Genomic DNA, 12,788 nt, shown 5'->3' on the forward strand with positions numbered 1-12,788 from the left:
AACCCTACAAAACTCTAATTTTTCTACTATCCATGACTACTAAAGTTCAGAAAAGTAAATTTCAGCTTAAACATTAATATATAAAAAATATGAGCATCACTTACAAGTTTTCTCCCAATACCAATCAAAATGCATACATTAAAATTCCATGGGGTGGCAGGTGCTGATGATAGTAATAAGGAACTATACATGAGCTGAGAGAAAGGAAGTTGTCATTAACAGTTTGTTTTCCTATTAATCACACAAATATACTAGTTATATTTGAAAGCAAACAGCAAAATTAATCTAGAAACAACAATATTATTTACACATGTATGTGGCTGGATGCAACATCAACTATGAAAATATTTTATGCATCTCAAGAATCAAAGCAAATATTCCTATATTTTTAATGTTATTTAATGTTAATGTTAATTAATGTTATTCTTAATTGTTCTTAAATTTGAAATTATTTCAGAATAAAAAGCAGTTGAAAAATTCAAAGTAAGATTTGAATTTTATACTTTTTATACTTTGCTATGGACTGGTTTTATTTAGGGAAAATACACATATTAATATTCAATACTGGTAAAGCTTCATAATTTATACTAGCCATTTGATAAATGGCTGTTCAATCATTTTCACACCATCACTAAGAAGAAAAACAAAAGTAGAGACAGAAAACATACTGCCTTAAAAAATATTCCTAGAGCACCAGTAAAAGAGGGCAAGAATTATTAAGAAATGCTATGGCCCTCTTTAGCCACCAAAGAATACTGTATATAATATTTTTAAAAGATATAAACAAATTACATAAATATTCACATCTATTTCAAGTAATAGTTGATCAATCAACTCCTTTATCAATCATTAATACAAATCACATGGTTAGTGAAAAAATAATTTTAGTCAATTCTTTTTAAGGGATCTCCTAACATTTACATTTACATGCACATTATATAGATCTATATTAAATGTTTTAACAGTTAAAGGTGAACTGGTAAATGGAATTTCTTATTAAGAACCAGCACTTAACTGCTTTAAATTATAATTATGATGCACATGTCAATTTTATGTACCCTAGTTTCCTTTATATAATAAGACAGTTTATGATAACTTGTTTCTATCCTAAATAGTACCTAACAGAATTCTCCACATATAGTAAATGCTCAGTGACTTAAATCATTTGTGACTAAACAAGTATTTCTGAAACACAATGCTTTTCTTTTCATCTTTGAATCACATTATGAACTATATTTTTCTTCCTTCCTTACAAAAAAAGGGAAAATACACAAATACAAAGAAAGTTATCAGGGGAAAAATGCACAAAATAGCAAAATTATAACAGAAATCCTTTATTCTATATCTAGTAATGACACTACTTTTTTCCATTTTAGACAAATTTCTGTGCCCATTTTCCTTACAACCACTTGTATAAAAATTCTGAGTAAGTTGATAATAAAAGTCAAAGATGAAATAAAGCATGTACTAAAAATACAGTAATATAAGCAAGACATTAAAATTACTGTAACAGTTTCCCCAGGTATGTATTTACTTATACATATTAAACTTATAAAGATTAATTTTCCCACATTGACAGAAAGGACAGATGATAATCTAAATACAAATAAAACAGAGTATTCAGCATCATAAGTAAACTAAAATGTACATTTAAGGGAACAGAAAATCAGCTAATGTTATGGTGAATTTTAAATTGTATTAAACTTCAAACTCAGTACACATACACAAAAATTCACTCAATTAAAAAACACACCTCCAAAGGTTAATGTGCAGTTTTTATACTGATGCTGAAACCAAAGCAATCAGCACATCCAATTTTAAGACTAGGTAAATTAGTTGTTTACCAATCAAGTTTAAACTCTTGTGACAATCTTTATGTATGTGACATCTTTAAACACCGTAACAAAATCATCATGAGGGAGCCGAAAGAAAAATAAAAGATTTTTTATTAGGAAGGTCTAATTTAGCCATGCCTTTATTAAAGGCAAAATGACATTCTAAATAGGTAGTATACTTATCCACATATAAATACATACTTTCATCTACCTCAGTATATTGTGATAAGAGATTTGGCAAATGTATTTTAACCTATGAAGCTTGCATTATATTATTTTTTGCAATGAAGTTTTGAATTTTGAACATCTTAAAAAGCTAAAAATTATATTCTATTTAAATTTTACTATTTCAAGAGTTGAAAGTAGTCTCTCCTCACTAAAAACAAATCCATGAAATTCTGCCATCTTAAACAGCATTTTAACATATATAACTGGGGAGCAGGGCATGAAAATAAGCCATACACATATTACAAAAACAAATTTTTAAGCAAATAAATTTTAAAGCAAACATTTTTATTAATCTTGAAATTAACAAGTAAAATAATCTTGTCAATCTTGACTACTGATAAGACTACCACCAAAATAGAAAACCTGACCAAATATATAGCAGTATTTCAAATTTTATATTAGATAAATTACAAAAGCCAAAAAAAAAAAAATTACAACAGCCATCTTCTAATAGCATAGGACAATTCAAAGTTCTCAATTTACCTTCTATAATTGCTGCTATAACCTTTACCACGGGGTGAAGGGCCATGTACGAATCTACATGTGTTTCCATAGAGGCAGTTGCCAGTCTTCAGCCAGTTACGGCACTGTGTCTAAGAGACAGATATTACTATGTGAATTTCATATTTAGTCATATTTATTTCTGGGAAAAAAATGCTAGTGGGACAAAATTAAAATAAATGCTATCAAAAATCCAGCTAACCTGAGATACATTACTCCCCAAATAATGAAAACATCAGGAACAAGAGGCCTATAAACCCTAATGCCCATCTCACTCCTTTGCTATGAAACACATTTAACCAATATTCCTACAACATCCTATTCACTTTTGTGATATAAATAAGGATCTGAAGAACAGTAATTCAAGAGAACCCCTGTGACTATGCTAGTGACAACTCACCTCTGCTGTACTGCCAGTGCTGGGTCCAAGCCTTTCAAATACACTGGGTCTTCGGGATGTGCTATCAGATATGGTCTTGGTATTTTCCACAGTGACCTTCCTTCTAATTTTTGACATTTTGTACTACTTTAACCAAAAAAGAGAGAGGCAAACTGTAAAATTGTTTAGTTTTAAATATCTGAGCCAATAACTTACAAGTAAATAAGATGGTAAATAACACTATAAAATTACAAGGGATTTTTCTCAGAAGGAAAAAAGACACAGAAGAGGTCACAAGTAAACAGAGGAACAGAAGAAACCATCTTCTAAGACACACCTTGTTAATGAATTTATTAGGACTTTGATTCTTTGGAGCTAGAATTTTACCTCTTCTACAGAATGAATAATATTCCACTCACACAGTTTCCACAGTACATTCAATTTCAGAACACACTATGAAAAAGTTTCTAAGTTCCTTATAAAAGCTGTTTCAAAATTTAGTAATTATCTTTTAAAGAAAAAGTGTGCTATCATTCTCCATCAACTGGTCTACTGGAAAAGAAAGCTATGCCAAAAATTTCTTTCAATTTTAGAGTAGAAATTGTGTTTTATACAACTTAAGTGATAACATCAGGTACATTCCAAAAATCAGCCTGGGAGAAATTTTAAAGTATTTTCTTTGTTTTACACAAGCCAAAGATGAACAGTATAATCAGGAATATTCTTTTGCAGTATTACAAAAAACAGAAAAAACGCTCAATATTGATAAAATGACTTTCTTTCAAAATAGGACAGGCTGAATGAACAACTAGAAACAGTGAAGATGTTTTGATAATCTATACTGCACTGACATAAAAGCCAAAGGTGCTATAAGAAATAAACAGGCTATTTTACCATTATTAGTAACAAGAAAAGAAATTATGAAAATATTTTACAAAAGCAAATAAAACATTAGAAACTAAAACATACAATCAGGTGATTCAACTGGAAATGAAAATATCAGATAAAAGCACTATGATAAATGTTAGAAAACAATCTTAAATTCTAGACCTAGAATAATCTAGATGGGCAAGAAACGCCTAAGAAAAAGAAAAGGAACCAATCATATCACATTTATACACTAAACATTAGTTGAAATTTTGTTAGTAGTCAAATGCTACTAGAATGAATGATGTCAGCTAAAGAAGTAAAAACTCCATTTGGTAAAGAACTGGTCTCTATAAAGTTTACAACGTTTGTTACTGTGATGTCAAAGTAAGGTCCCATGACTTGCAAGGAAGTTAAATCATGGTAGTACAGAATCAAAACTTATAAAAAAAAATTACAAACAATGTTTGGTCCAGTTAGATACTTCTTGTCAAGTCACATTTTAAAAATGTCCAAAGATTAAGGACAACAGTTGACAAACTAACAGGTAATGAACCAAAAGAAAAATATATGATATGATACAATATGGTAGTTTTAAAATGGAAATATGTATGATTATTTTCTAATATACACTGTAAACATTAGGGTTAGAATCTATTTTTAGTGATTCAAAAAAGTTAGAAAGTAACTTTAAATTACAAATTTTAAAAAATTATGTAAAGCATCCGTAAGTGAACAAGAATCTGTTCAACATAAAATCACTTATGTATCAAATGTTCTTCAGCCTCCACACAACAGTGAATATTATCATCTTTGATTTAACTTTTCCTGAGCTCATTCTCAGTCCTAATGTGAATTTATAAAGGAAAAGGTGGGTAAATTCCATACACACATTTGACTTACTGAACATAAAGAACTAAAAGCCAAGATAAGTGATAAATGAAGTTGAAAAAGATCTGGAAAATGCAGAGCTTTGATTAACTGAGAAGAACAACTTTTTTATAATTTATAACTGAGATTCAATAAGAAATATGTAACAAGATAAATTTTTTAAATTTCATCATCTGTTACTATAAAAATATATAGGCATACACTGAAATTCACATTCACTAATTGAAAAACATTAATAACTTAAAAATGAATGTGTTCTAAAAGTTGATTAGCTATTTCTAGTTATCTGCAACTTGGGAGTAGGCACACTATCCCACCACGCTGCATCAAGATGACTAACCCTAACTTTACATTTTTCCTTCCAGTATCAAAGGAAACGATCATGTCTGCCCCCCAAACCTCTATCCCCAACCGGACCCCACTTCCAACACGTCTTCCCTCCTCAAAAAAAAAAAAAAAATCAACAGTAGTGTTTTCCACAATTGGGGTAACAAGCTATTTCTTAGTATACATGAAACACTGGTCATCAATTATCTCTTTTCTTGTCTTTCTGAAGGCTCCAGATATTAACTGCCTCTCTTCCCTGCCTATAACCTGTTAGCTGGATCAGGACCCTCTCCTTCTCTGACCTACTGCTGGGAAGCATGGTCCCACAGCTTTTCTCCCGTGTTAGATCCATCCCTAACACAAGCTTTGAAGACTTCAAGGGGTTTGGACTGCAACAGACAATGTAGTGAGGACTAATGATCCAACCTTACCCCTCCTTTGTATTCTTGACTGTAAAAGTTTCTTCCCATAGAAACAAAGTAGCTTTCACCAGAGACATGGAGTACTACAAGATTCACCTATAGGGTGATTATCCCAAGAATTCTACTTCTGCTATTGTTGAGTCTTCCAACTTAGGGAAGATGAGCAACAAAGTAAAGACATAGTCACTTCTCTCAGAGAGTCAACAGTACCAAAACATGACCTAAAATAACACTGAGTTTCAGAAACAGGTCTAGGTTACAGGGAGGTCCTAGACAGAAAAAAAACAAAACCCTGTGGGAAAAAGTAGAAATTGAAGTTTTTTAATTGATAGAGAAATTTTTCTGATCATCTATCTAGGAACTTCTATCAGTAGTCAACAAATTATCTAAATATTACTATGAAGCATTTATGATTTTTGTACAGATAAAATGCCTTAAGCTTGCATTAAAAATATAAAATAATTTTAAATCCTATTTGTCTAAATATACACAATCTACAGTACAACAGAAAAGCATTTGCTCATATATATTAATTAAAAATTAGGTTGCATATAATGTGAGAATTAGAATTTTTAATCTAAAGATTTGGCACAAAGAGAAAGACAAACCACAAAAGAATAAAATGTAGATTTGACTGAGAAGGGGAAAATTCTTTCAATTAATATATGAACAGACTTCAATAAGTAAATGCTTCAACGTATATGGGAAAAATTAGAAATATGATTAAAATGTAAATAAAGTCTTCCCTATCTCAGAGACTTTGAAGGCTTCCCCTCAGTTTTCAATTTATTCTTTAAAGTTGGCATCACCCTCCCACTCACATTATCATGCCTTTACCAAACACCAGCATTAACAGTGCCACTGATGAAAGTCCATTGAGTAATTCTCATATTTTTCTCTCCATTTGCAGAGAAATAAATATCAGAAGCTTTAATATTTTTTCAACTGAAAAAGAAAATAAGGGTAATTCCCTGGTGGTGCAGTGGTTAGGACCCAGCGTTTTCACTGCTAGGGACCCAGGTTCAATTCCTGGCTAGGGAACTATGATCAAGCAAGCCACGAGGTGTGGCCAAAAAACAAAAAACTGGAAAACATGGCCACAAAGTTTGAATCTATTAAGACACAACAAAAAGTCTTAATAAATGGGAAATGTCTTCCTTCCCCCGGAAACTTACAAATATCACAATGTATTCATAGCTTCATATTACAAAAATATTTGTGAAAAGAAAAACACAAATGGGCCTCTTTTTAAACAATTATTTCTGAAGCCTGATAACCAAAACCTTTCAATAAAACATTAGTTCTAGTAGTCTCACTTCAATCCACAATTACATCTTTGAGATCTCATCCTCCACTAGCATAAATGAAAGCATGAAAACACTTCAATCTGGATCAGAAGCACATATTAGGAAACTGTCAAATAACTAAGCAATTACAGCTACAGAATTCCTGGTACCAACTGGTAGGAGAATAAACCCCTATCCACTGGCACTCTAAAAGTGTTAAAGATCTCATTATATTTATGTCTTAGTTTTGAAAGAAAAAAGTTTATTTTATGCATACTGTGAGTTTTTCCTTCAGAATTTTAGAATAAAAGAATTTTCACAAACGATCTTGCAGATTGCTTATATGTGGATAGACTAAAACAACTTAATAAAAGCAAATTCTGAACAGAATTGTCAGATCTAAACTGACTATGCAAGCATACTAGTGCTGTGTGGAAGACACATTTTGTTAAAAAGACTATGTAGGGAGAGTATCCCATGCTGGCAACTACTATAAAGTGAAATACAAACAAACAAAACTACCAAAACAAAGAATAAAAGACACTTTGTAAACCAACCAGTTAACATTTCAACTGCTGCTAAATATCTGCTGAAATAGCTCCAACTCAACTCTACAGGAAAAGGAGAGCAAGGTGGGGGGCGGGGATGGGAGCGGGTAGGAAAGACTAACACTGAAAACCAATTCTGTAAATAAATACGCTAAACAACTGCTTTCTATAAGTAAATGTCAGTGCATATTACAATACAAATTAACACCAGACTGTTAAATTTTCAATAACTTGTACAAAAATTAAAACAGCATCCACCTGTGGGATTTTAGTTTTCATTTACAAATATGCAAATCAGATAAACGTGCATATCTTAAAATCCGCAGTCAATGTTCATTTCAAAACACCAATAGTTCGGAGGCGAGAAAGAGGCGTGCATTTGACAAAACTAGATCCTCCCAGATCCCCCCAGTCTTAATGTCACAATATTTTTCACAAAATTTTCACAACTATTTCTGCAGACACAAATCGCTACATCCCAGCATCTACATTCTTAGTCTCCTGTTGAAATTGTCGTTATCATCTAAATACTTCATTAAATTCTCAATTATTCGAAAATCAAGAGATATGTCCACAAAACTGTCCAAAATATTGACGCGTAGATTCTAAAGTCAGTAAATTGAAACACTGCAGGAGACCCCGGTAGCCGGCACCACACACGAATGAACTGTCCTGCATAAGCATCTGGGTTTACTGCAACAGTATGTCTGGCAAAACTTTGAAAACTTGAGGTGTGAAGATCCTTCCAGACTTTTAAAATTATTTCTTCAAAAACAAATAAAAAACCTAAAGAGGGTGAGCACGCCCACAATTTTCAAAGCAGTTCAAATGATCTGAAAATCTCAGAATATAACCCAGTGGTTTGACCCTAGGCTCCACAACCAATATCCTAGCGACAGCATCGGTCTCATCAACTCAAAGTTCCAGCCACATAAATTGTGTGCACCTGTTTAGAAAGAGCTGATGCCAAAACATGAGCCTCGCCTTTCATCCCGCCTCTCCTGGTTTCTGACAGATAGCTGCCAAAAGTAACTACCGAGGGACTATGAAGACAAAGTAGCACTCCTTAACTCCGAGAACATTGAGTCGGTATCACTGCCGGGAAATAAGCAAGCCCAAATATAACCAAAAGTAAAGACACCTTTCCCTAAGAGGTCTGGGGAATGCGTGACCATATTCCGGCACCCTTCCATCTCACACAAATGAGAATACCACGCAAGAGCTCTCAGGCTCACATTAAATGGTAGTGACCTAGCAAAGTTTTCCGTCTGAATTCACTTGCTCCCTCAGGATGACAGCGAGAAACCCGGCACTAGCACAAGGGTCTTCTGCAGAGTTAAGGGTGGGACGCTCACGGAGGGATGAAACGCCCGGCGTGACCCAAGCAGGATGGAGGACCGGTTGGGCCTCCCCATCCTGGGCGCGTCCAACCAACCCCTTCCCCCCCGGTACCCACACCAATTCACAGGATTCAAGCTTACCTCCTCCCCGAGCTTCCTTCGCAAGCGCAGTTCGGAGGTGGCACGGCCACCTCAGCTCCGAGGAGCGGGGGAGGCGACTCTGTCCCCGCGCCCGGCCCCGGGGAGACGACGGCGAGAGGGAGGTGCGCGCGCGGCCCCCGGGAACAGGCCCTCGGCTAGCGAGGGACTCCGGGACGGCTGGGAAGCAGAGCCTGCTCGCCGCTTCGCCAGGGTCGAGCCAGCCTGGGACGTAGGGAAAAAAAAGAAAGAAAGAAAGAGACTGGGGAGTAAGAAAAGACAAGGAAAACACTATCAGGCCTCAAAACGCCACCGGAAGTCAAGAGTTTGCCCTGTTCCTCAGAAGACCGAGGCAACTTCCGGCCTCCAGATTAGTCGTCAGAGCGCAGGCTCCGCCTCCCTTGTGGACACGCCTCCCTGGCGTGACGTCGGCCCTGAGGCGTTCGGTGAAATCAACAAATCTGTGCTACAAATCTGTACTTTACCTGAAAACCCTGGAGAAGAAACCAGGAATCCGGGAGAGCAGAAACTCCCACTTTTAAAGTGAATTTAAGAGGAAGAGCTTTCTCCTTTTATTACATAATTTCTTACAATAAACGGCTATTGTAAATGTGCAGAATGGCACATTTGTTGTCGAAATAACTGCAGCCATTCATTTCCCTCAAAGTTTTTATTGAGCAGCTGAACTGGAGAGACGAGCGGTATTTGTCTTGTTTTTCATGCCCCTCTGACTTCTCAGACAGTAACAGCTGTCGCCTATTACTGTGGAGTAAAAGGCAAGCACGACTGCGTCTTTAAAGGAGCCAGCAGAAATTTACTGTAAATTGGGAGCAGAAACCTTGACTGTACTTCTAACAACCTTCTTTCCTTGTTTAGGATACAATGATCTGCATGAAGTTAGTTACTGAAATTGCTTGAGATGGCTAGTCAAATGTCACGGATCAAGAAAAACCCAGTACCTAGCCTCTCACAAATTAAAAAAAAGAAAAATGTAAACCCTGGTCGGCGTTAATTTCAAGGTACCGTTTATTTTGTTCTTTGACAAAACCAAAGAATGAGAAAACCTTTGATCAAAACTACTGATAAAACTCAAAAAGAAATGGGTACAATGGTTTGGCTGAAATCAGTAAATTAAAATATGGGAACAGAGTGAAAAAATCAAGGGCATTAAACATTCTTGACGACATGCGAAGCTATTTTAGCGACAGCAACTAGAGCTTCTGAACACGTGGGTCTGATGTAACTCTCTGGCAGCAAGAATCCATATTTGCCTTTATCTCGAAGTTCAAATGTAAACGAATATTTGATGCCCAAGTCATAGATCCAGTCGTCTGAACCTCCAGGAGCTAGATCTACAAAAAGGAAAAAAAAGAAATTACTTTCTGAAATACAGATGTTTCGAGTTAACTAATAAGGTGGATTTTTTTTTTCTAAAAATGAAAATAGCCTTGCTTTTTTTCTGATTATTATATAAGTTTCTGGAAGAAAGTAGAGATTGAAGGAAAGCAGTTTAAGGAAGAAAAGAAAAATTATCCATGTAACCCTACCAAGAACTGATGATCACCGTTTATATTCTAGTGCTTTCTTTTTCAGTGCATACTTGAACATAATTTTTTCCTACATAAATAAGATCATTCTGTGCAAGCGGTTCAGTAACATTTCTAAACATAATCTATCCTGAGCAGCTGTTTGTATTCAGTTCAGTTCAGTCACTCAGTCCTGTCCGACTCTTTGCCACCCCATGAATCGCAGCATGCTAGGCCTCCCTGTCCATCACCATCTCCTGGAGTTCACTCAAACTCACATCCATCGAGTCGGTGATGCCATCCAGCCATCTCATCCTCTGTCGTCCCCTTCTCCTCCTGCCCACAATCCCTCCCAGCATCAGAGTCTTTTCCAATGAGTCAACTCTTCGCATGAGGTGGCCAAACTACTGGAGTTTCAGCTTTAGCATCAGTCCTTCCAAAGAAATCCCAGCGCTGATCTCCTTTAGAATGGATTGGTAGGATCTCCTTGCAGTCCAAGGGACTCTCAAGAATCTTCTCCAACACCACAGTTCAAAAGCATCAGTTCTTCGGCACTCAGCTTTCTTCACAGTCCAACTCTCACATCCATACATGACTACTGGAAAAACCATAGCCTTGACTAGACGAACCTTTGTTGGCAAAGTAATGTCTCTGCATTTGAATATGCACCCCACTCCAGTACTCTTGCCTGGAGAATCCCATGGACGGAGGAGCCTGATGGGCTGCAGTCCATGGGGTCGCGAAGAGTCAGACTCCACTGGGCGACTTCACTTTCACTTTTCACTTTCATTCATTGGAGAAGGAAATGGCAACCCACTCCAGTGTTCTTGCCTGGAGAATCCCAGGGATGGGGGAGCCTGGTGGGCTGCCGTCTATGGGGTAACACAGAGTCAGACACGACTGAAGTGACTTAGCAACAGCAGCAGCAGCAGTTCATAGTCAGTCATCTTACTCAACTCTTGGAATGTTAATAATATTTTTGGTTGATTTCCTACTGTTTTCCAGGTAGACAATCATATAATAAGCAAAGTGACCACTTTTTTTCTTTCTAATACCTGTACTTGAATTAATTACACAAGTCTTTACTGAAGTGCTGAAAAATATTAATCAACAGTGCATTAGTTAAGTTACTCATTCAGCAAATGTTTCTAATAGTTATTATTAATATCTGGCATTTATTCTTCCAACTATATTTTTATACTTACACATACACACAGATTTGTATTGAATGAATGCATGCATGAAGATGGAATTATTTCATCAAAACAGGATGTTTGTCTACAAGTTCCTCCAGCCCTGAAGGAACAATAGTAGAGAAGACGATGGGAATCAAGAAAGGGGTGATTTGTGAAAGGAAGCTGTGGTCCAGAGCAAGGACCTGGGTCAGCAAAGGCAGAGACAGACTGTGACAGCAAGAGACAGAAATACCATGTGGACCAGTCTAGCCTCAGTTTGTACTGAGATTGTCTGGAATGACTGAGGAGGAAGAGGAAGATTCTGAACTTTCTGGTAATAAAGCCTCATGTACTCAGGTAATTTATTCAGTATGAATGTTTTCACCCCCCTGTAGATCATTCCAGTTGAAGGAAATTCTGGGACTTCAAGTATATCATCTCAAAGCCTTTTCACATGCCATTCCCACTCCCTGTATCTTCCCCACACCTTTGTTTGGCAGCCACTTGCAGGGTAGGTCTCACAGACACGTCACCTACCGAGAAAGATCTTCCCAGGCCACCTGGGCTAAGTTGCCTCTCTCTCTGGCAGTCATTTTCAAACCTTTACAGTTATTTAGAAGACTCTTGAGAGTCCCTTGGACTGCAAGGAGATCAAAACAGTAGATCCTAAAAGAAATCAACCCTGAATATTCATTGGAAGGACTGATGCTGAAGCTCCAATGATGTGAAGAACTTACTCATTGGAAAAGACCCTGATGCTGGGAAAGATTGAAGGCAGGAGGGGAAGGGGATGACAGGGGATGAGATGGTTGGATGGCATCACTGACTCAATGGACATGAGTTTGAGTAAGCTCTGGGAGTTGGTGATGGATAGGGAGGCCTGGTGTGCTGCAGTCCATGGGGTCACAAAGAGTTGGACATGACTGAGCGACTGAACAACAACAAATATGCTTATTTTATGTTCTTCATTATCAATGGGATTATATTTTACTATTTAATTGTTTACATCAGAGATTGGCAAGCTTCTTCTGTAAAGAACCAGATAATTAATATTTTAGGCTTTGAGGGCCACATAGTCTATGACACAGCTACTCAATTCCACTGTCATGAAAGTTATATAGACAATATGCAAATGAATGAGTGTGGTATGCTCGAATAAAACTATTTGTGGACATTGAATTTTATGTAATTTTCACATGTCACAAAATCTTATTCTTCTTTTGGTTTTCTTCAACCATTTAAGAAATGGAAAAACCCATTCTTAGCTTACAAGCTATCCAAAACCAAGCAGTGGGCTAGATTTGGCCTGTGGATTATAGTTTGCT

General features: G+C 36.3%; 2 protein-coding genes across 8 annotated transcripts in view; both read right to left on the reverse strand.

Moving 5' to 3' along the window:
* ZC3H13 (zinc finger CCCH-type containing 13) overlaps window positions 1-9,130 on the reverse strand; it is a 103,760-nt gene extending 94,630 nt beyond the window's left edge. For 4 of the 6 annotated variants that reach the window (XM_005213706.5, XM_002691780.6, XM_015473804.3 and 1 more), the window contains exons 1-3: window positions 8,766-9,130; window positions 2,965-3,090; window positions 2,547-2,656 (exon numbers count right to left, since the gene is read on the reverse strand). In XM_005213706.5, coding sequence (XP_005213763.1) covers window positions 2,547-2,656; window positions 2,965-3,081 — 227 coding nt within the window. In that variant the 5' untranslated portion in view covers window positions 3,082-3,090; window positions 8,766-9,130. Of the gene's footprint in view, window positions 1-2,546; window positions 2,657-2,964; window positions 3,117-8,765 lie in introns of all 6 variants that reach the window. The other 2 variants (XM_015473802.3, XM_059892214.1) reach the window with 2 other exon arrangements.
* Window positions 9,131-9,770: 640 nt separating this feature from the next.
* Window positions 9,771-12,788, reverse strand: part of CPB2 (carboxypeptidase B2) — a 57,703-nt gene continuing 54,685 nt past the window's right edge. For both annotated transcript variants that reach the window (XM_005213586.5, NM_001045997.2), the window contains 1 exon segment: window positions 9,771-10,114. In XM_005213586.5, coding sequence (XP_005213643.1) covers window positions 9,930-10,114 — 185 coding nt within the window. In that variant the 3' untranslated portion in view covers window positions 9,771-9,929.

Source organism: Bos taurus, chromosome 12, assembly GCF_002263795.3.
Source record: "Bos taurus isolate L1 Dominette 01449 registration number 42190680 breed Hereford chromosome 12, ARS-UCD2.0, whole genome shotgun sequence".
NCBI lineage: Eukaryota > Metazoa > Chordata > Mammalia > Artiodactyla > Bovidae > Bos > Bos taurus.